The sequence below is a fragment of the Colias philodice genome, chromosome 14 (genome assembly GCF_061535455.1).
Source record: "Colias philodice isolate Cphi_HAF_F1 chromosome 14, ilColPhil1 Martin Lab GWU primary, whole genome shotgun sequence".
NCBI classification, from domain to species: Eukaryota; Metazoa; Arthropoda; class Insecta; order Lepidoptera; family Pieridae; genus Colias; species Colias philodice.
The window spans coordinates 11873809-11899710 of NC_143099.1; the positions used below are offsets into that span (position 1 = coordinate 11873809).

Consider the following 25902-nt stretch of genomic DNA (forward strand, 5'->3'; position numbering starts at 1 on the left):
ATGCAAAATTAAAAATCGGCACGTTTAAGTCGTTCTCAGAAAGGAATTGATAATTTACGACTAAACTCTGACGTCATGACGTCACAAGTAAAAGCGACAATATTTAATAGCTCCAATTTAGATAATACACACGCTTTCGATATCAAACATTATCCTTTAATACTTTTACAAACTTATCGATGGCCTTCACCGGTATTAAGCCGAAAACATAAAATTGCTTGTTCTTAGATTAGTTTGTTTGGGTGTCTGGATTAATGCAATTAAAGAAAGCACTTTGTTGTATAAGTGAAGTCCCATTTCCCCTAGTGGGGTAAGGGGCAGATGCATTATACATCTGTTTCACTGATCGATTTTCTTTAGGGACAAGTAGGTGATCCTTCTGTGTCCTACCAGACCAAGGCATTTTTTTTTCTTCGTCTCCACCGGGAATCGAACCCAGGACCCCTCGTTGTTAAGCTCACGCGTCAACCACTGTACCGAGGAGGCGGTCACGTCGGTCGGTTGTTGTGCGTATACCGGCTGCTTAATCTGTGCCAATTAAAATATTAAAAATGTTCCACTATGTTTCATAAAACGCACTCTCATCTTGAACTTAGAAAGCTTTTATAAGTTTACTAAATCTACAAGCAAGAATTATTATACTGTGGTAGGTACTTATAATGTTCATTTTGAGTTAAAATAAATATTTAGATCCATAATAAGATAAGTACCCAGGAATTCGTCAATTCATCGAGATTATGTATAGCACGTAATTTTATTTACCGCAAAAAAATAGACGAATAATCTTTCCTTTACAGACACCATTCTTTTACACAGTTTGGCGTCCAATTGTTTGGAAAGTATTTATTTAGAAATTTTAGAATATGAATATGAATGTTATTTGCGATTTGATACTTTTAATGATCAAATTATTATATTTCCAAAAGATAACACAAATTATTCCCAAGATAGCCTTTTACCATTTACAAGGTTGAAACCAATTTTAAGCCACATGTTTATAAAGTTAGAGATGATAAAAACCCATTTCGAAATAACCTTTTATTGCACGCCTCATAAGCGAAGCGTTGAGGTGGGTACTACTGTCACTTCGCGCAAAACATCTGATTTTTCAAACTTAAAATGTCTTTATGTATCATACATTGAACTTGTAAGATAATACATACACACACATATTAAGAAAAAACACTATTTTTAACGTTCATGATATTTTTGATGTCATTTTTGTTATTTAAACTAGTTAAAAAACAGTTTAAAATAAAACCGGCCAAGTGCGAGTCGGGCTCGCGCACAAAGGGTTCCGTAGCAGCAAATATAATAAATTACAGTTAAATCAACCTATCTCAAAAACTATAAGAGATACTTTGATCAAACCAAAAATCGTTGAAAGAGTTAATTAGCATGCATCACCTCTATTTTTTTTAGAATTTTATACCCCGTAGTTATAAAAATAGAGGGGGGGGGGACATACTTTTTACGACTTTGAGAGCTGATATCTCAAAAACCGTTCACTTTAAGAAAAATGTTTTTTAGAAAACTTTATATCATTTTAAAAGACCTTTCCATTGATACCCCACACGGGTATGTACATCGAAAAAAAAAATTTCATCCCTCAGTTACATGTATGGGGGGCCCCACCCCCAATTCTTTTTTTTACTATTTAGTGTCATATTTTTGTAGCGGTTCATACAACACATATTCCCATCAAATTTCATCACTGTAGTACTTATAGTTTCCGAGTAAATCGGCTGTGACAGACGGACAGACGGACAGACGGACAGACGGACATGACGAAACTATAAGGGTTCCGTTTTTGCCATTTTGGCTACGGAACCCTAAAAAGTTCTGTCTTGGACGTCCGTGTGTCTGTATGTGCGGATCCTTTTTCTTGTTAACACGATAGCGACCGAAATACTTTACTAATCGAGTCTTTTTTTTTCTCTTACGCTTGAGTATGCTCAGGAATAGAACCCTTTCATTTTTCAGGGTCTGATTCGATGTGGTTTAATTGTTATTAAATAAACAAAAATAATAATTAATAAATATTTATTAAAAAAAAATTATGAGGCGTGCACTTTTGGATTTTCCAAATTATTTATTTTTATTAGCCTTAAAACTATTTATCACACAATGCATTATAAACAAGTGCGCCATTTTAAATTAAAAAATAGCAGTCTTTACATTAACACAAAAACAAATAACAATGACATACAATATAGAACACTTCAGCACTACACTAAATCCAGTCCCTTATTAAAATTGTAACTGTTTAACTATCGCTTTTTGATTTCTTAAGACCAATATCAGATGCTTCTTCCATAGTATCAGGTAGTTTGCAGCCAAGTGTCTCCGGTGTGACCAGGACAAGAAGACCAGCTACTAATGCAAAACCACCGAACAGAGCAAATGGAAAGTCATCCCATATTGCTGCACCCTGCGAATAAAATAGATCATTTGAGTAATTAATTAATTTATAGCATTGGAAGAAATTGGAAACAATAAAAAACTCGAAGCTTATTTAAAAGGAGGTGAATTTATACTGCCAACTACTAAACCAAGGCTATCAGAAATCTTTTACATTTTCACTCCCACCGAAATTTTAAATACAAAATAATACGGACCGAATTGTGAACCTCCTCCTTTTGTAAATAAAGAAATTTGAATTTGAATTTGAAGTCGATTAAAAATACTCACAAACGCTGGTGTAAGCGGTGCAATAATAGACCCTATCCTCCCCATCATAGAGGCGAATGCGAACAGACTGTGCCTGTATCGCGTGGGGTACAGCTCTGTGGTGTACACATACACCGTCGTCATCACCATCGCTATACTGTACTTGCCGATCAGGTACACCGTTAGCGACACACCGTATAGACCTAAAGAAAACAGATTTGTGATCAGTTCGTGAAAGTGTGATAGAATTAAGTATTCCTTATTTTAAAGCTTTAATTGCATTTAATCTATTATTTACCATTTTGTGTTCAATGGTATTTATTATTAGATACATTTACAGCAGTAAAGTAAGAAAAATATATTAGATATTTCCCGCGCTAAATGCAACAAAAAGAAGAAAATACATACTATCAAACACTAGAAAATACTAAGTAAGCATAAACAAATTTGAATAAAATGCTACTAAATATGATAAAGATTTGTGTACACAAAAAAATACTTTTATCGGAAAGGAAATATTTTTTTTTTATAAATGAGGATGAAACAGTTCCACGTATCTATCTACTATCTAGTTATCTAATGTTTCACGTTCTTATACCGTGTATGCTAAATTCAGTCAGATATAAGAATAATAGCACAGTATTACAATATTATAATAGTGTGTCATAAATACTTAAAAATATAATTATTGATAAAATGAAAGGATGGAAATATTTACAACTGATAAAAATGCGTTATCTTAGTATCTTACATACTAGTTTTAATCACGAGAAACTGGTGTAAGATAATCCTGAAACTTAGTCTAAATAACGCTTACTTAAATTTTAATTTAATATTTTTTTACAATATAATAATAGTGGGAGGGAAAATATATCTTACCTTGTGGCATAAATATGTATGCAATTTGACACGCAGCGCACACCCAAAACGCTCCGGTTAGAACCGGTTTCCTTCCAACTTTGCTCATTAAAACAACAGCTGTCCAATACCCCGGAATTTCCACAGCTGCTACAGCAATGTAATTCGCGTATCTATTTCCAGACATGTTAACAGCATTGATCGATAAACCATAGTAAATGAAGGTATTTGTGATCCACCAAACTGGAGAAACTAGAACTCGCAGTAGGACCCTTTTGTGTCGGAACAGAAGGACAATCAGCCACGGTTCTGATTTCCTTTCCGCTTTATCCAATAGAGCGTTCCTTTTCTCCTCTTCAGTAGAGGCTTTTAAAGCTTCTATAGATTTATCTGATAAATATGTACCGTTAATATTTGCAACTTTTTTTAGAGTTATTTCAGCTTCTGCATAACGGCCCTTGCTCATGTACCATCGGATTGATTCAAACATGCTCCAGTAGTACAAAATGGTTATAAATTGTGGGACGTATAATATCAATGTTAGTGTTTTCCAGTTGGGTACTCCCCAAGCAATCAGCCCCATGAATATTTGGCCAACAGAGAAAAATGTGTTCATAGTTGCGCCGGCAGCTACGCGGTATTTTGGTCCCATGATTTCCATTACTGCAATAGAAATATTTTGTTTTAACTCTGTACATAACGGCGAAACTAGATTGAATGTACTGCACAAAGAAATACATATCTCAAGTGAGTCTTAATTCTCGTAACAGTTGAAGAAAAATGAATAGTGGAAACATAATTTCAATCGGTGATCTACTTTAAATACTATATAATATTTCAATGTAACTTTTCCTTTAATTCTATTTGTTAATGCTTTGTGTCTTCGAACATAGATACTTATCACTAAAATGACACTAAAAATGTAATTATTTTCAGTTATCATAATTGATAGATTAATTAGACGCATTAATTTATAAAACAATAGTAAAACAGTAAACATAAACGATGAAAGATTAGCATTATCAATGTATTTTCCAGGATGAAAAATGTTTTTATTTCCTTCCTTGAGTAATTTCAATGCCGTAATATTATATTGTTTACATTTTTGGAAAATCGACAGACAGATTTTTGCATCTCTTATTCAAACTCAAACATTTATTTATTCAATTAGACTTCTTATAGAAGCACTTTTGAAACGTCATTACATATTTTTAACATTTACCACCGATCCGGAAAGCAGTATCTAATATTCATATAAACTATGTGCGTATGAATGAATTGTTCGTTTTCTCACCGATTAAATAAGACTTTATAACTATTTCATTATACTCACACAATATATAAGCACAGGAGAAGCTACCCGAACCAAAAGTTGCTTCAGCCACTTCAGAAATCAAGAACCCAACGTAAGTTCCCGCGAAATAGCGCAGACTTCCGATCCAGGCAGTATTGAAGGCATTAATACAGAGGGCAGTTCTTCTTCCCCATCGGTCGGATATGTAGCCGGTGATGGGTAAAGCTGCGAGAACGCCGACCGTCCGGATGGAGCCGATCAGGGTACGCTGCCACTCGTTGCAAGCAAGACCGTACTGTTGACAATAATATGAAATTCGTAAACAAGAATATATCGAAAGGTTTATGGCTGCTGCTTCGACCAACTTGTCCTAAGCATAACAATGTGCTTTAAATTTCCTCGAGAACCACGCTATCCATTAATTTTTTTGACAGAGTAACAAAAGATATAGCGAAAGCACTTGAAAGAAAATAAAATTCAGCAAATTCATCAAAAGGTTAGTCCTTTTAAATAATGTTTAAATACCGTGTGAAATAAATCAGTATTAAAATGAAACAGTTTTTTAAAATCTAACATCGTAAGCAAGCAATTTGTAGCATGTGTCTACTAACATCAATCGATTAACACAAAAATCATATTACTAGGTACACTCAATTAAAAATACTTGGTCTAAATTTACATACCTCATATACAACAGTATCAGTATTTTCATATAAAAACTCTTCACAATCAATGGTACTTTCGTGGTTAAAAAGATTAGCGGGACAGACGTCTCTAAAAGCGGATGCATTTCTCGGGCTAAATCTTCTGCAATTGTCAAAAGAGCTTCCACTTGCTGGTATTGCGTTGAGGATCCAGGATGGGTTGAACTCGACAGCTTCCAGGTTATCACATTCGGGTATAACACATCTGCAAGAATCGTCATAATGAAAAATATAATATGTACATATTATGATACTAGACTAGCTGACACGGCAAACGTTTTTCTAGATAAATAGTTTAGAATCTACTGCCAGAAACACAGCATACTATTACTTAAAAAAAATTAAAAAAATCAGTCAATCAGTCACCGAAAAGTATGGCAAATAACAAACAAACAAATCTAAGGAAGATGACATAAAGTAGTAAGTATAGCATAGCATTACAGAGCTTCGAAAGATACAACTTAAAATATAAATATAAAATTTTCCAAAAGGGCAATTTGAAATTATCATATTAAGGATTATATTTAAACTACAAACGCGACGCACGTTATATTTGAAGTTAAGAGATCGATGAAACATAAAGCGGAAGAATAAATTTAAAAAGTATATATAGAGCATTTATAGCATTAAAAAATTATCTTAGATAATATAATTTTAACTGAGTAATAACCATATTAATTTAATATCTACCGAAACCATTCAACAATTTAACCATTCAAGAATTTTACAAAATTTCCATTCTCCGCAATAATTACCTTGTAGGAATCCTTCCCGTCGTGAAAATATATTCAACAGCAGCCCACGCGGCAAATATTACTATAACTACAGTAAGCCCTAACATTCGCCATTGGTACCTTCCAAGTTGTCCAATCTCTTCCACCAGCAAAGTGTCCAAAGACACACTCGGAGGACCAGATGCGGGCTTTTCCTTAGACATTGTTACAATGACACCTCAATGTAAACTACACCTAGTTAACATAGATTAAATATAATATCATGAATGTCGGGGAATCAATAGATAAGTCCAGATTAAACGATTCCGGTACAATTACGATATTTCCATTTTATGTGGCTTTGTGACGTGGAAAAGCGCAACAAACGCAAGTCATTGCACTGAGTTTAACAGTGACTTGTACATGTGGTAGATAATGATAAAATTCCATTAAAGCAATACTTTTTATTAAGTTCAGTAACGGTTGAATTTTATGTTTTGCACGAGTAGACGCATGCAACTCTGGTCCATATGCAAATCGAAAATTTACATCACTTTTTGGGACAGCAATGAAAAAAATAATATTGTGTCGTAGCGTGATGTTGTAATATTCTCTATAGACATCCTCCATACACGGACTATTCAGTATCCAGCACAAAAATATTTTTTTTCAATTTGTATTGCTAGTGATTCGTAGTTGTTGTGATAAGGGCAAGAAACAAATTTTTGTTAACAGAGCTGCAAGTTTGTAATTTCTTAATAACAAATACAAAAGTTACCTAAATCTCTCTCTTCTGATAAGAAAATCATAATAATCTATGAATATGAATATGGAGAGAAATTAACTATTTTGAGAACTTCCGAAGTTTCTAAAAACTTTATCTAATCAGATATGAATACACTGTCTGAACACGTGTGAATATTATCAATAATTTAGTCTATAAAAATTGTGATAATCAGGCAATGTTAGTACTGAAGGCACAAAATTCTGCATTTTAGGCTCATAATCTGAAATTCTATCGAAAACGGCGAACGATACGGCTCGTCGACGACATGTGACTAAAGCATGAATTGACTGTTGTATTTGTAGTAGATTAAATAGTCGAAAATTTTGGAAACAATGTTAATAATAAATTATCTGCTGTTGGTGTTGATAATAATTAAAACGATAATAAATCACAAACAATCAGATTAAAAAGCTCAGCTTTAGAAAAAGAAAGCTATAAGTCAGCAAATTAAAAATTATACTTATAAGTTCCTCTAACTTATGTATCAGTTCGAACTAAAAATAACGAAAGAAAAATTAATTCGAAGACTATGCAGTATGCAATATTATGACTATCAGTAGAATAAAGCACTAAAGTGTTGGGATTCTCATTTATTACACGCTTTATATTAGCTTCACCTGTATGTTTGTTTGTAATTGACTTCTTTGGGCGCGATTTTGACCAACTTTAAACGGCCAGATTTCGTTCAAAGTTTTAGATTTATTGAGGACCGATGACAATACACTAATTTGATAAAATTTTCTATTTTTTAGTTCGGTTTTCTATAAAAAGCGTGTTTTTTATATAGTTTTTTTAACTATTATTATTTTCTATATTTGCCATGGAGAAACTTGAGTTTGTTCTAAATATATTTTCATTCAGGTCGGACGAGGTAATTATTCAGGGGAATTGTAAATTGAACTTCAAGATGTCATAAAACTGGCACTAAAATTTTGAAATTGTTATTTTTTATTAATAACTCCTCTATACTATTTGTGTATGATATCTGATAGGATCAGGATTTTATAACTACATTGCAATAGTGCCTCATTAATCATAAATAGGAGTTACTGAGTCCAACAAATAAAACACAAAGTAATCACATAAATAATTTAATAAATAACCAATAGAGATCAATTTCTCCGCGATCCCAGCTGTTCAGCCTCCTCCATGGTGTCAGGCAGCTTCGTGCCGAGGGTCTCGGGTGTTGTGAAGATCAGCAGACCAGACAGCGCCGCGAAGCCACCAAACAGCACTGATGGGAATGGCTCCCATACTTCTTGGGCCTGTGAATAAAGCAAACATTAATAAGTATACAAGTAAACGAACCTATCGGAAAATACCCGATAATTTTGAAGCTCTTGTGGTTATTATAAGTGAGTATTATTTTTATTGTTTTTCGCATTGAAAAATAATTATCACAAATTATTACTTTGTAGTAAACCGAGTGGGAATCTGAGTTTAATAAAATAGAAGATGAACAAGCTTCCGCGTCGCCTGATAGGAAACAATTGACGTCATTATTTCGTGGATGCTTATTATCAGCCCCTGAATAAGTTAAAACTTACAATTTACACCTCTACTAGATCGGAATACTTACCAGAGCTGGTGTAAGCGGTGCAGTAATCGAGCCAAGTCTTCCAATCATGGAGGAGAAAGCAAACAGACTGTGACGGTACTTCGTGGGGTACAACTCTGCTGTGTACACGTACACTGACGTCATCACCACGGCTATACTATACTTGCCGATCAGGTATATTGCTAAGGAGAGACCCTCGTTACCTGGAAATAAGAAATTGTTTATTTTGTAGAATATTTTAACTGGTAACTTGCAGATGTGATCTAATTTTAAGCATTAACAAATTATTGACATATACATAACATTCTACATTTCGATGAGCAATTCTATCATTGTAGTCGAGTAACTGTGAATATTACGCTCTTACCTCACTTTAAGATAAATATTGTAGTCTTCTTGTCTTCGAAGCATTTACGAAAACCCACCCACTTTGAAAATAGAGACAACGTGCAAAATAATTTCCAAAAAATATATCCATTGGATAATTAAAATACTTAACATATATCTTTTACAGATCATTACATAGAAAGTTCAGTAGTAATTAGTTACGTACCTTCAGGCATAAAAGCGAATGCAAACTGGCAAGCAGCACACAAGAAGTAGGCAGTTATCAACACCGGCTTCCTTCCGATGCGGTCCAACAGTAGAATAGCTGTCCAGTAACCTGGAATCTCCACCGCGGCAACGGCTACGTAGTTCAAGTAGCGGTTACCTGAAAAATCATGCATAAAAGTTATCAATTATTACTATTGGTTGCTTACTGTTTACATTACTTATCATTTTACTGATTGGTATATTTTTATTCATAAACACCAGAATTTTGGACGCTCGTACGGGATTAGATCGATGGTTGAAAATAGTGAATCAATCAGTTGTAATCATTACGAAAAGAATACTTTTAACAGTTACATTATATTCACCTGAATAAACACAACTGCATTTACCTGATAAGTTCACAGCATTGATAGACATGCCATAGTACACGAGCGTATTCGTGATCCACCAGATTGGCGAAACGCAGCATCTAAAAAGAATGACCTTCGATCGAATAACAAGCAAAGGCAGCCACGCTTCCTTTGGCTTTTCAGCCGTTTTCTCGTATTCTGCATTTTCACGCAAAGCTTGCAATGACTTCTCAGATAGCTCTTTATTATTTCTCTTGGCGACATTCTTTAAAATAGTTTCCGCTTCTTCATATTTTCCTTTACTCAGCAACCAACGGACTGATTCCGATAGAATCCAGAAGTAAGTAACGACTAAAAGCTGTGGAGCGTATAGTACTTGTGTGAGAGGTCGCCATGATGGGACTCCCCAAGCGATGAAGCCAAGAATCACTTGTCCTGTCGCAAATAGCGTGGACATTGTGGCTCCTGCTATCACTCTGTATTTCGGTCCCACCAGTTCAGTTACTGTAAAAGATACGAAGTTGTGTGTTAATTGCTATAATAACCTGTAGGGGCTTGTTTTGTGCGGGTGTAATAAAAGATGAATAACTACGCAAAGGTTATATTTCGTTAACTACATATATATATTCGTATGTAATTAATATTCGACCTAATGCGACCAACCCGCGTCCCGACAAGCCCTTAACTGTTCATGCATAGCGCACGAACTGTTTATATACGAGTTACCGTGTGAACCTATAGTGTGAACTTTCTTAGTAGGTACTACACTTGAAATATTTCGGTAACTCGTAAATTGGCTTGTCGTCGCTACATCATTCCCCCCTTAAAATAAAAAAGGTATACAAGTAAAAAAATCTTACAATAAAATTAAACAATAAACAGATGTATATAAAATGTCGCTATAAGGTTAGGTACAAAATGTTTACAATATAAAGTATAAAAAAATGTTCACAATATAAATCAATCAATACGTATACAAGTGGTTAACAGTTAACACCTAATTTCGTTACTATTTACGTTATTACAAAAACTTGCGTTGGTTCTTCTAAGTGGCGTGCGATAATTGTTACACGTCATCTAACACTTAGTAACATTAACATTTCAAATCTCAATACGTTCTTTACACTTGTATCGTTTAATATTACAAAGGCTATTACTATACACTCATAAGCCATAAATCAAAAGTACTTAAATTTCTAAGTAGTAAACATTTCAATCAAAACTCAACACAAACATAAATTTGAAATACCATACTTGAAACGTTAAACAATGAACTCGTTTCAAAATTTCTTAAGTTTATTATTTATTAAATACGATGTGTTGATTACTAAGTATTTATTATACATTTCTATGAAGTCTTATGAATACTTATAATCATCGTAATTCTAATAAATATGAAATAGTTGAAACAATTACAAATACAATACTATTACCTAAATCGTACTGGTAATCGTATAGCTCTTCCACTACGCGTGGTATGTGTATTAGGCAATTTGCTACTTGGAATTTGTAACGGAACCTTAGTATCTGCCCCAGATGTCGTATCACTATCATCATTCAAATAATATGCAGGTTTTAGACGGTCTACTGATATTCTAACTTTCCTGCCAGTCATTTGAATGTAAAATACCTTTTCCTCTCGACTCAACACACGATAAGGACCGTCGTATGTTGGTTGTAAAGGCTTACGTACTGCGTCGTTTCTTACAAAAACATAATCGCACTTTTGCAAATCGGGGTGAATAAATATGTTCCGTCTTTCATTCTGCCTAATAGCTACTGACTGATATTTTCTAATAGAGTCTCGTAATTTACTTACATACTCAAGACTGCTATCTATTTCAAAACTCGATTTTTTATCGTAATAATCACCTGGTAATCGTAAAGTTATTCCGTACGTTATTTCTGCTGCGCTTATGCCGGTATCACTTCTTACTGCTGTTCTAAGTCCTAGCAACACAGTTGGTAATTCCGTAACCCAAGATGATGATATATTGCATAAGCGAGTCGTTAATGCCGCTTTAAGCGACCTATGCCAACGCTCTACCGCCCCGTTACACTGTGGGTGGTAAGGTGTCGTACGCAACTTATTAATACCTAATAACTTCATTAGTGTAGCAAATAATTGACTTTCGAATTGGCGTCCTTGATCGCTTGTTAGCCTTTTCGGACAACCGAAACGAGAGATCCATCCTTCATATATTACACGCGAAATCGTTTCAGCAGTTATATATCTCGTAGGAAAACACTCGGCCATCGCGTCCCCCTGTCACTATGGTTAGGCAATACGTCCTAAAACCTTCGGGTGAAGTGGGTAAAGGTCCAATTAAATCAACATGAATATGTTCAAACCTATCGCACTGCAGAAACGATCCTAAACCTGACATTGTATGTCGATTAAACTTCGATCGTTGACATTCAATGCATGTTTTAACTTTTAACCCATTGGCCAACGTGACGAATCATATTTGGCCAATAAAAACGATTTTGAATCAATTTGCGTGTAGTCCGGGATGACATAAATTATGTACACTATCAAATGCAAAACGTCGAAATTTATCAGTCAAGTAGGGTCTAATTTTATCATTATCTAAATTACAATTAATAAATGTACCGCTTTCAGGTAACATAATTTTCTTTGACCTATTATTAGCGTCTTTCGAATTAGATAATTATAACGTATAAGAATCTTGTTGTTGATCTTTAGAAAGTTCCGCGTAATCTATTACAGTGGGACAACTTATTGTTGCGACTCGTGATAACGAATCCGCAACGACATTATCTTGCCCACTTACGTGTCTCAAATCCGTTGTGAACTCACTAATGAATATCAAGTGTCATGTACGTCTGGGTAACTCTTTCTCGCTATTTACTTTAGAAAATGCATAAATTAACGGTTTGTGATCCGTATACACCGCTAACTGTCGTCCTTCGACCATATTCCGAAAATGACGAATAGCCAAGTAAATTGCTAATAACTCCCTATATACGTACTATACTTGCGTTCAATCTTAGATAGATTCTTAGAAAAATAACCTACATGAGTATCCGATGCGTCCGTCATAAGTGCGAGCGATGCATCGGCCTTAGGGTGCTAAAAAAATCTGCACTTTATAAACAAAAACATTGGCGATACTTAATAAATAACCATTTATACGGTCGCCGTAAACTAAGATCTAAAGTCATTAACTCAGTACCAAATGTCTTAATTAACAGGCTAGAGATTTCTGAGCGCGCATCTAGATCAACATGCATTGAAATCAGAAATATCCCGAATTGTACCTCAGAGACAAAATCCTCTCTCCTGGATACATTTTTAAAAACTTCTAAATTATTAAATGTTGCTGTACAGCCCCACGAAGTGAAAGACATTTTTAGAATTAAATCCAAGGAGCCCACTTCAAAGACAATTATTGTTGATCTGACTAGCTGTCTGCTAAAAGAAAAAATTATAAGTATGTACCGAAATTTTAATAAAGGACCGTCTAAGCTCTCTACTGAACATCTACATATTAAGGGCCCATCAAAAAATATTTTTATTTCGGAAAATCTTTCGGCCAAAATGAAAAGATTGTTTTTCTTATCGCGTGACCTTGCAAACACACATAATTTTAAGTTTTGTTGGGTGTCGCACGGAAAGATCTTTCTTCGTAAAAAGGAAAACGGGCCATTGATAAGAATTAATACCGAATTGGATATTGCAAAGGTGAAACAGGACACTTTAATATGACTATTAATATGTGTTTCCATAGTGTTTCTTCTTAGTGATATATATAATATAAAAAAATTGTTTATATATTTTACATGTAGGATAATTGTTTTTGATTGTAATAATGAATTTTACATACAATATTTCACACACCTAGCACACACCACATTTACACATATCATACACTTTTCCAAAATATTTACTTCATTCTCAACTATTCTGGATTTTATATTTGTTTTCTTTAGTTCTTCATCACAGTTAGTATTCCCTTGTTCTATTCTATCTATAAAATGAATGACTTGAATACTATTAATGACGATATAGATAATATTTCAGTGTCTGATTCTCATCTTTGCCAACCAGAGGATAGCATTTCTTATGTTAAAAATTTTGGAGACTTTAAAGTCTTACATGTTAATATCCGTAGCATTAACTGTAATTTCAACCTTTTTCAAACTTTACTGCATAGACTCGGATATCAGCTTGATATCCTTGTTCTATCAGAATGCTGGTTAAGCAAGGCTCCATTTATTCCAATTCTTCCAGGATACGAATACCATCAATCTAATTTTACTACTCAAAATGAAGGCGTGGTCACCTATGTTCGAGCTGGTTTAAGTTGCAAAGTAACCTTACCTCCACTAAATGATGCTAATTGTATTATTTTGGAATTTCCTAATTCTCTTGCTGTAGTAGCGTTATATCGATCACCTTCTTTTAGGAACCTTGATCCCTTTATTACGAGTCTAGATAACGTGCTCCTTTCTATCAAATCAAACAAAAGTATTCTGGTCATCGGTGATATCAATATTAATATAATTGCAAATAACGCAGATCCTTCCACCGATGAGTATCTTAATTTATTGGCCTCACACGCTTTATTGCCTGCTCATCTTTTCCCAACTCGCGAAGGCAATTGTCTTGATCATGTAATGCTTCGTACGCCATACAAAGCTACTACTTTAGTCCTTGATGCTACGTTTACTGACCATAACCCGGTTTTATGTTTTATACATGCGGAAATTGCAAAATCATCTAAGAATAATTATTCTGTTCATACTCATATTGATATTCCCTCGGTTGTGAACGTGCTTGAAAATACCGATTTTTCCTCTGTCTTAGATTCTACTGATCCAGATGAGTCAGCAACCAACCTAGTTAACACCTTATCCTCTATAATTACTTCTCATAGCCGCACAATCCCTTGTAGAAAACGCATAATAAAACCCTGGATTACACCCGGTCTTCTGAAATGTATTCGCCACAGGGATAAACTTTATCGCAAATTTAAGAAACACCCAGAAAATATTCTCAACAAATTGATATTCATCCGTTACCGTACTTTCTGTAATAAGCTTTTAAAGAAAATTAAACGAGAATACGAACAAAGTAAGTTCCAGAAAATCAGAAAGAACCCCAGGGCTGCGTGGAATGTCATAAAGGAAATATCCGGACTAAAAAGAAAGGATTCTAATGCAAGTGATTTATTAAATTCGTGTAGTTGTCCCAGTCTATCCGTCAATTCAGTCAATAATTACTTTGCGAATGTGGGTAAGGATATGGCTCATAAAATTATTGAAAATTCTCGATCGGCTACTTCAAATAATTATAATAACCCAAACATCTTTCCACAAAACTCTTTAAATACTCCTGTAAATTCAATGGTACTTCTGAACATTGAAAACGAAGAAATCCTTACAATTATTAACAACCTTAAAGACAAATGTGCAGTTGGCTGGGATGGTATTCCCGCGTCCGTCATTAAATCTGCAAGACAAGTTCTCGCCCCTATTATCTGTTATGTCCTAAACCTCTGCATATCAAAAGGCGTGTTTCCAATTGTTTTTAAAAGAGCTGTTGTCCATCCGATTTATAAGAGTGGAAATAGAGATAGTGTCGCAAATTATCGTCCGATATCTGTGCTTACAGCTTTATCCAAAATCTTTGAAAAAGTCCTGAATAACAGGCTCCTAACATTTCTTAATTCTAATAATGTCTTTTCAAAAAACCAGTTTGGCTTTAGACGGGGCCTATCTACAGAAGATGCATTACTGTCATTAACTAATTGCATTATTAACAATTTTGAGCATCAACTGAAAACTGTAGCTCTCTTTCTGGACCTCTCTAAAGCATTCGACACTGTCTCTATTCCTATTCTTCTATCCAAATTGGAACGTTGTGGTATCAGAGGCTCTGTTCTGGATATATTTAGTAGTTACCTTTCTGACCGTACACAATGTGTCGTTATTAATAACGTCAAGAGTGAGTATGTTTCAGTTTCATTCGGCGTTCCTCAAGGCAGTGTCTTAGGACCTACCCTGTTTTTACTCTACATTAATGACTTGTGTGACCTCTCTCTCAATAATTGTAAAATAATTTCGTATGCTGACGATACTACTCTGATTCTTTATGCTCAGACATGGAATGAGGTACGTAGTGTTGCTGAAAACGCCTTAAAAATTGTCCAACATTGGCTGCAACAAAATCTTCTTACCCTCAATATTGCGAAAAGTAAATTTATAACTTTTGCGCCCAAAATTTCGTCCATGCCCCCACTCACATTCACCATTTGCGCCCATGACTGTCTCAAAACTGACCCTTTTGTTCAATGTAGTTGTACACATCTGGAGAGAGCCACTAGTTTAAAATATTTGGGAGTTTCAATAGATCCAACATTGTCGTGGAAGCAACAGATCGATACCGTTTGTTCTAAAGTCAGAAAATTAACATATGATTTCAAATGCCTCAGAGGAGTGATAGACTTCCGTTATTTAAAAACGGTCTATTACGCACTGATTCAGTCTGTTACTTCTTACTGTCTAACCTCCTGGGGAGGTTGTGTTAAATCTCTGATGATTCGGTTGGAACGAGCCCAACGGGCTGTACTTAAGACAATCACCAACAAACCTCTCCGCTTTCCAACTAGCGAATTGTATGCCCTATGCCAAGTGCCGTCGGTACGTCAATTATATATACTAAAAATTGTTATGAGAAAACACTTGGATACTTCTTATGACCCCAACCTTATAAATTCCAGGCGTAGATATGACAGGGTGTGTCCTATTGAACGTCGCAGAACCGCGGTAGCTGGTCGCCACTATCCATTTACTAGTTCCTTAATCTATAATAAACTCAATCAGGTTTTAAATATCTACCCACTCTGTAATTATAAACTTAAAAATATAGTCCTTGATTGGCTTTTGTCCCGTTCGTATGAAGAAACTGAAGAAATTATTAAATTTACAGTCTAAAACTTGGAAAAACCCATACACACTGGCACATACTCACACACACACACACTCACATACTCACATACTCACACACTCACGGATACACATCTTCAGTCTCACAAACACACCTGCTATCTAGAATTTTGTACTACTTCTTTATCTATTTATAACCGACTTAATTTGCATGTTATTGTTAAACTTGTTACATTATTAAGATGGAACTTATTTTATGTATGGAGGTGGGCGTTGGCATCCGTGCCACAGCTCTTATGCTTTTACGGATGTCATCGTAATTTAAGTTTATGTACAATTTGTTATTATGTTCCAAATAAAGAATTTTTGAATTTTTTGAATTTTTTTGAATTTTTTTTGAAATGTCTTAATTACACTAAACTGCACTTTATAATCACTACACAGTACACTCACTCGCGGATTGGTTATTTTTCGACACTGGTAAAACTGAAACATTAGCGCCGGTGTCCACTAAAAACTTAAGATTACTTTTTCTATCTCTTATACACAGGCGTTTATTTACGGTGGAACAGACATCCGCCTCTGTCTGTACCGTATTTAGTTTTTTGGTCGGCTCTCTTGCTGCTTCTGCCACGCACAAGGTTGAATGCACTTGCTGGCTTTGTGCTTATAGCGGTAATGGAAAAAACATAGCCAATTGGGATTTTTCTGTTTTGATATTCCTGCACGATCGCGATTTTGAGATGCGAAACGATGCGTGCTATTTCCATACCTTCGACCGCTAAACGATTTGCCTCTCGAGCCTGCACATTCCAGCTGGTTTACCCGCTGCTTTAGTTGTGCTAACTGCTCGAGAAGGTTTAACTGTACCGACGAAACTGCTGTTACTGGAACTGCCGGATTCATTTTTAATTGTTAACAAACGATATCTATGCAATTCACTAATAATGTTCACTTTTCGTCGGGAGTCACCAATGTAGGGGCTTGTTTTGTGCGGGTGTAATAAAAGATGAATAACTACGCAAAGGTTATATTTCGTTAACTACATATATATATTCGTATGTAATTAATATTCGACCTAATGCGACCAACCCGCGTCCCGACAAGCCCTTAACTGTTCATGCATAGCGCACGAACTGTTTATATACGAGTTACCGTGTGAACCTATAGTGTGAACTTTCTTAGTAGGTACTACACTTGAAATATTTCGGTAACTCGTAAATTGGCTTGTCGTCGCTACATCATTCCCCCCTTAAAATAAAAAAGGTATACAAGTAAAAAAATCTTACAATAAAATTAAACAATAAACAGATGTATATAAAATGTCGCTATAAGGTTAGGTACAAAATGTTTACAATATAAAGTATAAAAAAATGTTCACAATATAAATCAATCAATACGTATACAAGTGGTTAACAGTTAACACCTAATTTCGTTACTATTTACGTTATTACAAAAACTTGCGTTGGTTCTTCTAAGTGGCGTGCGATAATTGTTACACGTCATCTAACACTTAGTAACATTAACATTTCAAATCTCAATACGTTCTTTACACTTGTATCGTTTAATATTACAAAGGCTATTACTATACACTCATAAGCCATAAATCAAAAGTACTTAAATTTCTAAGTAGTAAACATTTCAATCAAAACTCAACACAAACATAAATTTGAAATACCATACTTGAAACGTTAAACAATGAACTCGTTTCAAAATTTCTTAAGTTTATTATTTATTAAATACGATGTGTTGATTACTAAGTATTTATTATACATTTCTATGAAGTCTTATGAATACTTATAATCATCGTAATTCTAATAAATATGAAATAGTTGAAACAATTACAAATACAATACTATTACCTAAATCGTACTGGTAATCGTATAGCTCTTCCACTACGCGTGGTATGTGTATTAGGCAATTTGCTACTTGGAATTTGTAACGGAACCTTAGTATCTGCCCCAGATGTCGTATCACTATCATCATTCAAATAATATGCAGGTTTTAGACGGTCTACTGATATTCTAACTTTCCTGCCAGTCATTTGAATGTAAAATACCTTTTCCTCTCGACTCAACACACGATAAGGACCGTCGTATGTTGGTTGTAAAGGCTTACGTACTGCGTCGTTTCTTACAAAAACATAATCGCACTTTTGCAAATCGGGGTGAATAAATATGTTCCGTCTTTCATTCTGCCTAATAGCTACTGACTGATATTTTCTAATAGAGTCTCGTAATTTACTTACATACTCAAGACTGCTATCTATTTCAAAACTCGATTTTTTATCGTAATAATCACCTGGTAATCGTAAAGTTATTCCGTACGTTATTTCTGCTGCGCTTATGCCGGTATCACTTCTTACTGCTGTTCTAAGTCCTAGCAACACAGTTGGTAATTCCGTAACCCAAGATGATGATATATTGCATAAGCGAGTCGTTAATGCCGCTTTAAGCGACCTATGCCAACGCTCTACCGCCCCGTTACACTGTGGGTGGTAAGGTGTCGTACGCAACTTATTAATACCTAATAACTTCATTAGTGTAGCAAATAATTGACTTTCGAATTGGCGTCCTTGATCGCTTGTTAGCCTTTTCGGACAACCGAAACGAGAGATCCATCCTTCATATATTACACGCGAAATCATTTCAGCAGTTATATATCTCGTAGGAAAACACTCGGCCATCGCGTCCCCCTGTCACTATGGTTAGGCAATACGTCCTAAAACCTTCGGGTGAAGTGGGTAAAGGTCTAATTAAATCAACATGAATATGTTCAAACCTATCGCACTGCAGAAACGATCCTAAACCTGACATTGTATGTCGATTAAACTTCGATCGTTGACATTCAATGCATGTTTTAACTTTTAACCCATTGGCCAACGTGACGAATCATATTTGGCCAATAAAAACGATTTTGAATCAATTTGCGTGTAGTCCGGGATGACATAAATTATGTACACTATCAAATGCAAAACGTCGAAATTTATCAGTCAAGTAGGGTCTAATTTTATCATTATCTAAATTACAATTAATAAATGTACCGCTTTCAGGTAACATAATTTTCTTTGACCTATTATTAGCGTCTTTCGAATAAGATAATTATAACGTATAAGAATCTTGTTGTTGATCTTTAGAAAGTTCCGCGTAATCTATTACAGTGGGACAACTTATTGTTGCGACTCGTGATAACGAATCCGCAACGACATTATCTTGCCCACTTACGTGTCTCAAATCCGTTGTGAACTCACTAATGAATATCAAGTGTCATGTACATCTGGGTAACTCTTTCTCGCTATTTACTTTAGAAAATGCATAAATTAACGGTTTGTGATCCGTATACACCGCTAACTGTCGTCCTTCGACCATATTCCGAAAATGACGAATAGCCAAGTAAATTGCTAATAACTCCCTATATACGTACTATACTTGCGTTCAATCTTAGATAGATTCTTAGAAAAATAACCTACATGAGTATCCGATGCGTCCGTCATAAGTGCGAGCGATGCATCGGCCTTAGGGTGCTAAAAAAATCTGCACTTTATAAACAAAAACATTGGCGATAATAAATAACCATTTATACGGTCGCCGTAAACTAAGATCTAAAGTCATTAACTCAGTACCAAATGTCTTAATTACACTAAACTACACTTTATAATCACTACACAGTACACTCACTCGCGGATTGGTTATTTTTCGACACTGGTAAAACTGAAACATTATTTTTTTTTTTATTTATTTATTTAATTTAATTCAGATAATTGCAATATCCATATAATTGTTAGTATCATGTTACCTTAAAAAACTATGTTAGTATTAAAATTACACAATTCATTACACAATTCATTATCAACAATACTATTTTAAATCATAATGTGCTTGAGACATGGATTTTATTCCAATGTCTCAAGACATTGCTTTCCCATCTATCCACGAAGAGAGATAGGATGCTGCTGGACGATTGCCGGACACGGCGCAACATGGATGCTGCTCTTTTCCGCATGATTGCGTGGAACCCGTCAGTGCGCGCCTCCGCAAACATTCCTGACGCACTGCAGTATCTCGGCAACCCCAGCAACATCCTAAACATATTATTATATTGCACCCGGAGGGTATTGATCGCTCTCTGGGTGTAGCTAACCCATAGGCTACACGTGTAAAACGATTGGCAAAACGCTTTAAACAGACTCACCTTTACTTCGCGAGAGCAGCGTGCAAACCTACGGGCCAGCATGTTACCCCTGACGGCCAACGCCCTCCTCTCCCTCTCAATGTCGGCATCATCCACGAGTTCATCCGTGACCCAGTGGCCCAGATACTTGTATTGAGAGACCCTCTGTAATGGTGTATTGTCGAGAAACACCGGCGGGACTGAGTCAACTCTAAAACCACGCGATTGAAACACTAAAAGGTTACTCTTCTTTACATTATATCTGAGCCCGTGGGCCACGGCAAAATCTTCACACTTTTCTAAAAGCTTTCGTAACGCACTGATTGATGGAGCCAACAAAACCATGTCGTCTGCGTAACTTAAGTTGTTGACAAATTTACCGTCAATCGAGCAGCCGACACCAGTTCTATTGAGCCCGACAATCAGCTCATCCACATAAAAGTTAAAGAGCCGAGGAGACGTCAACCCCCTCTGTCTCACTCCGCACTCCAACCCGTACGGTTCAGAGAACACATTATTCCACCTCACCGAATTAATCTGGTGGCCATACCAATACTCAAAAACACCAATTAAGTCTTCTGGAAGCTCCGTTTTATTCCTTAACTTCTGCCAAAGGAGATCATACGACACCATCTCAAAGGCCTTTGATAGATCTAGAAAACAGGCATATACGGGGTTTTTCCTCTTTGTGTAGTATTGGACCGTTTGCTTTAGACAATAAACAGCAGTTTCGGTAGACGAACCGGCTCTAAAGCCAAACTGTGCCTCGTCCAACTTTAGGTGTTTGCATAAATATCTGTCCAGCAAACCGTCCAACACTTTCGCCAATATCGTGGCCAAAGAGATGGGTCTATAGTTCGACTTAGCGCCGGTGTCCACTAAAAACTTAAGATTACTTGTTCTATCTCTTATACACAGGCGTTTATTTACGGTGGAACAGACATCCGCCTCTGTCTGTACCGTATTTAGTTTTTTGGTCGGCTCTCTTGCTGCTTCTGCCACGCACAAGGTTGAATGCACTTGCTGGCTTTGTGCTTATAGCGGTAATGGAAAAAACATAGCCAATTGGGATTTTTCTGTTTTGATATTCCTGCACGATCGCGATTTTGAGATGCGAAACGATGCGTGCTATTTCCATACCTTCGACCGCTAAACGATTTGCCTCTCGAGCCTGCACATTCCAGCTGGTTTACCCGCTGCTTTAGTTGTGCTAACTGCTCGAGAAGGTTTAACTGTACCGACGAAACTGCTGTAACTGGAACTGCCGGATTCATTTTTAATTGTTAACAAACGATATCTATGCAATTCACTAATAATGTTCACTTTTCGTCGGGAGTCACCAATGTAGGGGCTTGTTTTGTGCGGGTGTAATAAAAGATGAATAACTACGCAAAGGTTATATTTCGTTAACTACATATATATATTCGTATGTAATTAATATTCGACCTAATGCGACCAACCCGCGTCCCGACAAGCCCTTAACTGTTCATGCATAGCGCACGAACTGTTTATATACGAGTTACCGTGTGAACCTATAGTGTGAACTTTCTTAGTAGGTACTACACTTGAAATATTTCGGTAACTCGTAAATTGGCTTGTCGTCGCTACAAACCTATATCAAATCAATATTAGAATGTAGGTACATACCTATACATACAATTCATATACTACAATACATATAATACAAAAAGGTCTATTTGATCGCATAAATTGGTGCAACTTTTTACTAAATTATGAATTGATTTATAATATAATGTTCATTTTATAAATTTTGATTGTGATGATCCGAAAAAAATATACTGGTTTATGATGTAAAATTTGTAACTATATCGATTCAATGAACAAAATACATCATTTGAACGATTGTTTAGTGTATTACAATTACGAAGAAATAAGCAAGTTCCAAAATCTAAATTACCCAAGATATAACACGATGAATACGCGCCAGCCCCGACCGTGGACTCCAAAACCTCGAGAACCAAGAACCACTCGTACGAATTGACGAAGGACCTCACAAGGCCGATCCAGCCGGTGTTGAAGGCGTTGATCGTGAGGGCCACGCGGCGGCCCCAGCGGTCAGAGATGTAGCCGGTGACCGGGAGGACCAGGAGTGTCCCGATTGTGCGGATCGTGCCAATCAGGGAACGCTGCCATTCGTTGCAGGCCATGTCGAACTGGAATTAAAATACTTCAACCATAAATTTACATTCTACATAAAAAAATTCTTGCCGTTTCTTCTCAATGGAAGCTACTTATGGTAGATTAATGGTGCAGTTTAAATGAATTTTTTTTTGAGCTGATGTGGAATGGGAAAAGCAAGCAGCAAGATGTAAGAACCTTATAACATAGAAATGTAATTATCCAGCATTAAAAAATTATAATCGTTCATATCATTGTCATTCAGAAAGCCTATTGATTCGCAAATGTGTTGTTGCTTATGCATGTTTCGATAAATATTCAAGATTTGATTGAAATTATGAAAGAATACTCAAACTCAAACTCAAACTCAAACATTTATATAACAACTAGCGGTCCGCCCCGGCTTCGCCCGTGGTACATATGAAAAATAGATGTTGGCCGATTCTCAGACTTACCCGATATGCACAGAAAATTTCATGAGAATCGGTCCACCCGTTTCGGAGGAGTATGCAGACTAACATTGTGACACGAGCATTTTATATATAAGATACTAGCGGCCCGCCCCGGCTTCGCCCGTGGTACATATGAAAAATAGATGTTGGCCGATTCTCAGACTTACCCGATATGCATAGAAAATTTCATGAGAATCGGTCCACCCGTTTCGGAGGAGTATGCAGACTAACATTGTGACACGAGAATTTTATATATAAGAAGATTTTTCTTTACTGACTAAAACATTTCAAAATAAAGCTTCAGACGCGTTTGAAGCGATACTGTTGTTTCTTTGCAAACACATAACTCTGTAGAAAAGCGCCCTTATATGGTTTATCCAATTGCTAAAACATGCGATAAATTTTCAATTGTTGTCATAGACAATTAATTATCATATTATATTATCAGTATTAAAATGTTAAAGCATTCATAATCCGATTGTAAGATACTCAGATATAATCTAAGGACATAATACACAAACAAATTTAACGTAATATACGTAATTGATTAAGTAAATTTTTATTATTTTTTGTGATAATATTGGAAGCATAAGAATGAGAACCTTGGTAATACAAACATTTAACCCATTGAGCTCCGAACGGCCCGATCGGTCCACGACACAATAGATTTTCTATTATGTCTGTGATTTCGGGGCCTGAGTTATTAAGATGTAACCTCCTAAGTTATTAGCAGAATAATTATTATTATCTGTTCTTAGCAACTATCGATTAATGGAAATAAAGATACAGCAATATGCTTGATGATTAGGATGATAAGTGTATCAGCAACTGAGGGGGTCGCGAGCGAATTCTACAATCTACATGCCGAATTGCTCTAAAGAAATCAATAACTAAAACAGAAAAATATAATGAACAGAAGCTGTGTTCACTCAGTCTTTTCCCGTTTTGATTTAAGTTCGAGATCAGAGGAAAGAGGAAAATTGAATAAATTTGTAACTTATTAGTACCTACCATTTATTAGTATCTATACACAGAATTCCACGAGCACTATAAGCACCTATAAGTGAAGTTAAGGGTAAGGGGCGGATGCATTATACATCGGTTTCACTGATCGATTTTCTTTAAGACAAGAAGTTTTTTTTCTTCGTCTCCACCGGGAATAAACCCTGGACCGCTCGGTTTAACGCTCACACGTCAACCACTGTACCAAGGAGGCGGTCATAAGGCCATAAGCACCTGTAAGCTTTCATATAAAATTATATTATACTCACATCATAAACCACACTGAGGGTGTTTTCATACACATAAGAATCGCAAGAAACCACTTGATTCCTGTTAAACCATTCCGCTGGACACACATTTCTCTGGCTGAAAGTGGAGTTGTTCGCAAATTTCTCACAATTTTCAAAATCATTTAAACTTTGTCCTGGTATTGCGTTTAGTATCCATGGTGGAGCGTATTCCGGGTTTTCTGTGTCACATTGCGGGATTAGGCATCTGAAATAAAATAATTATCAGTGAAAAACTTACGAAACGTCCAGGAAAATTGTTATTAACAGTGTAACCAACAAAAACTTAAATATTCCGTGGTATTTTCATTATTTTCAAAATTTTCGTAATTTTGCATAAATCGTAAATTAATAAATGTTTTGTATTAATTCTTATGTATCCGGTTACATTAAAACTGAAAATTATAGTTAATTTTACCGAGAAGGCACTCTAGCTGTTGTGAAGATGTATTCTCCTGCAGCAAACGCTGAGAAAATCACAGGAAACGCCGCAAGAGCAAGCGTCAAGATCTGATATCTCCCAAACTGGCCAATCTCATCCACCAGGATCGTATCCAAATCCACACCTTTCCTCTCGCCCTTTTCTGGCTCAGCCATTTTAACCGTACTATTTACCACGAATACCCACAACAAAAGTAAAATAATCAAACGCTACACAATCAAGTTGATAATACGATCATAATTTACATGATTATTTTGATAATATTTGTAGGAAATGATACAGCTGATAGTGGAATGAAGGTTACATAATATATAAATTATGCTAAAATTGCACGATTAGATTGGAATTATTGGGACTCACTTATTTATTCTCTGTATTTTCTATGTGTACTTGATATACAATGACGTTTAATGTACCTAATACTAATTTAAATAAATGAGAAAACAAAATCTTTGTATGTATGTTTGTTACAACATACAATATTTACTTTTCTTGTCTGATTCAACTCAATCTTTCTAGTCTGATTGGCCGGAACAAAGGGTTAAGGGATAAAAAATTGTAATCTACATATTTGCATTATTATTGGTTGGATTAAAGCTTTTTCATTAAATGGGCTCCTTATATATCCATAGACTACTATGTACTGACTGATGCTGTTATTCGTATCTAACAGCAAAATAAAATGAAGTACAAATTTTAAATATATCAAACTTTAGAGTATGTATCAGCTATGCTATATTGCTAATACATAGTCTAAGTATAAAACATTTTAAAGAATACAAAAAAAATGTTCATTATGCGGGAATCGAATCCGTCTTTTACCGAGAAGGCACCTAAGGCCGAATTATTTTTAAAAACACAACTTTTGAATAGAAAGAAACTAAAACTGTATATTTAATTAACTTCCAATTAATATTAATGTAGCTTAAAAATGCAAGAAATGGGCATCAAAAATAAATACCACAACGCACGTTTTTTAAATATTGTTTATTTTCTATAAATACGTAAT

The 25902-nt window shown here is 35.5% G+C and overlaps 3 protein-coding genes across 3 annotated transcripts in view; all 3 read right to left on the reverse strand.

The window, feature by feature from the left end:
- Window positions 1-1843: 1843 nt before the first annotated feature.
- Window positions 1844-25902, reverse strand: part of LOC149483101 (solute carrier family 22 member 6-like) — a 102114-nt gene continuing 78055 nt past the window's right edge. Inside the window, exon 9 of the transcript XR_016316577.1 lies at window positions 1844-2113. The gene's annotated coding sequence lies outside the window, so the exon portion shown is untranslated. The remainder of the gene's footprint in view (window positions 2114-25902) is intronic.
- On the reverse strand, window positions 2193-6382 carry LOC149483102 (organic cation transporter protein-like). Its single transcript, XM_089703493.1, has 6 exons — window positions 6282-6382; window positions 5506-5731; window positions 4862-5117; window positions 3550-4191; window positions 2692-2873; window positions 2193-2431 (listed from the first exon to the last, which is right to left on the reverse strand). Exons 1-6 carry the CDS (start codon window positions 6365-6367, stop codon window positions 2267-2269), a joined length of 1557 nt encoding a protein of 518 aa, XP_089559619.1. The 5' UTR covers window positions 6368-6382; the 3' UTR covers window positions 2193-2266.
- On the reverse strand, window positions 8139-25048 carry LOC149483103 (organic cation transporter protein-like). Its single transcript, XM_089703176.1, has 7 exons — window positions 24870-25048; window positions 24434-24659; window positions 22490-22745; window positions 9529-9993; window positions 9138-9296; window positions 8606-8787; window positions 8139-8291 (listed from the first exon to the last, which is right to left on the reverse strand). Exons 1-7 carry the CDS (start codon window positions 25046-25048, stop codon window positions 8139-8141), a joined length of 1620 nt encoding a protein of 539 aa, XP_089559302.1.

What these genes read in the sequence shown, in the direction of transcription:
- LOC149483102 (XM_089703493.1), bottom strand. Translation starts at nt 6,367, where the DNA reads ATGTTAGGGCTTACTGTAGTTATAGTAATATTTGCCGCGTGGGCTGCT. An exon ending in CTGATACTGTTGTATATGAG is followed by an intron (nt 5,118 to 5,505) that starts GTATGTAAATTT and finishes TATTGTCAACAG; the next exon opens with TACGGTCTTGCTTGCAACGA. An exon ending in ATACATATTTATGCCACAAG is followed by an intron (nt 2,874 to 3,549) that starts GTAAGATATATT and finishes TGTTTTCTTTAG; the next exon opens with GTCTATACGGTGTGTCGCTA.
- LOC149483103 (XM_089703176.1), bottom strand. Translation starts at nt 25,048, where the DNA reads ATGGCTGAGCCAGAAAAGGGCGAGAGGAAAGGTGTGGATTTGGATACG. An exon ending in CCCTCAGTGTGGTTTATGAT is followed by an intron (nt 22,746 to 24,433) that starts GTGAGTATAATA and finishes TTTTAATTCCAG; the next exon opens with TTCGACATGGCCTGCAACGA. An exon ending in ATTCGCTTTTATGCCTGAAG is followed by an intron (nt 8,788 to 9,137) that starts GTACGTAACTAA and finishes TCTTATTTCCAG; the next exon opens with GTAACGAGGGTCTCTCCTTA.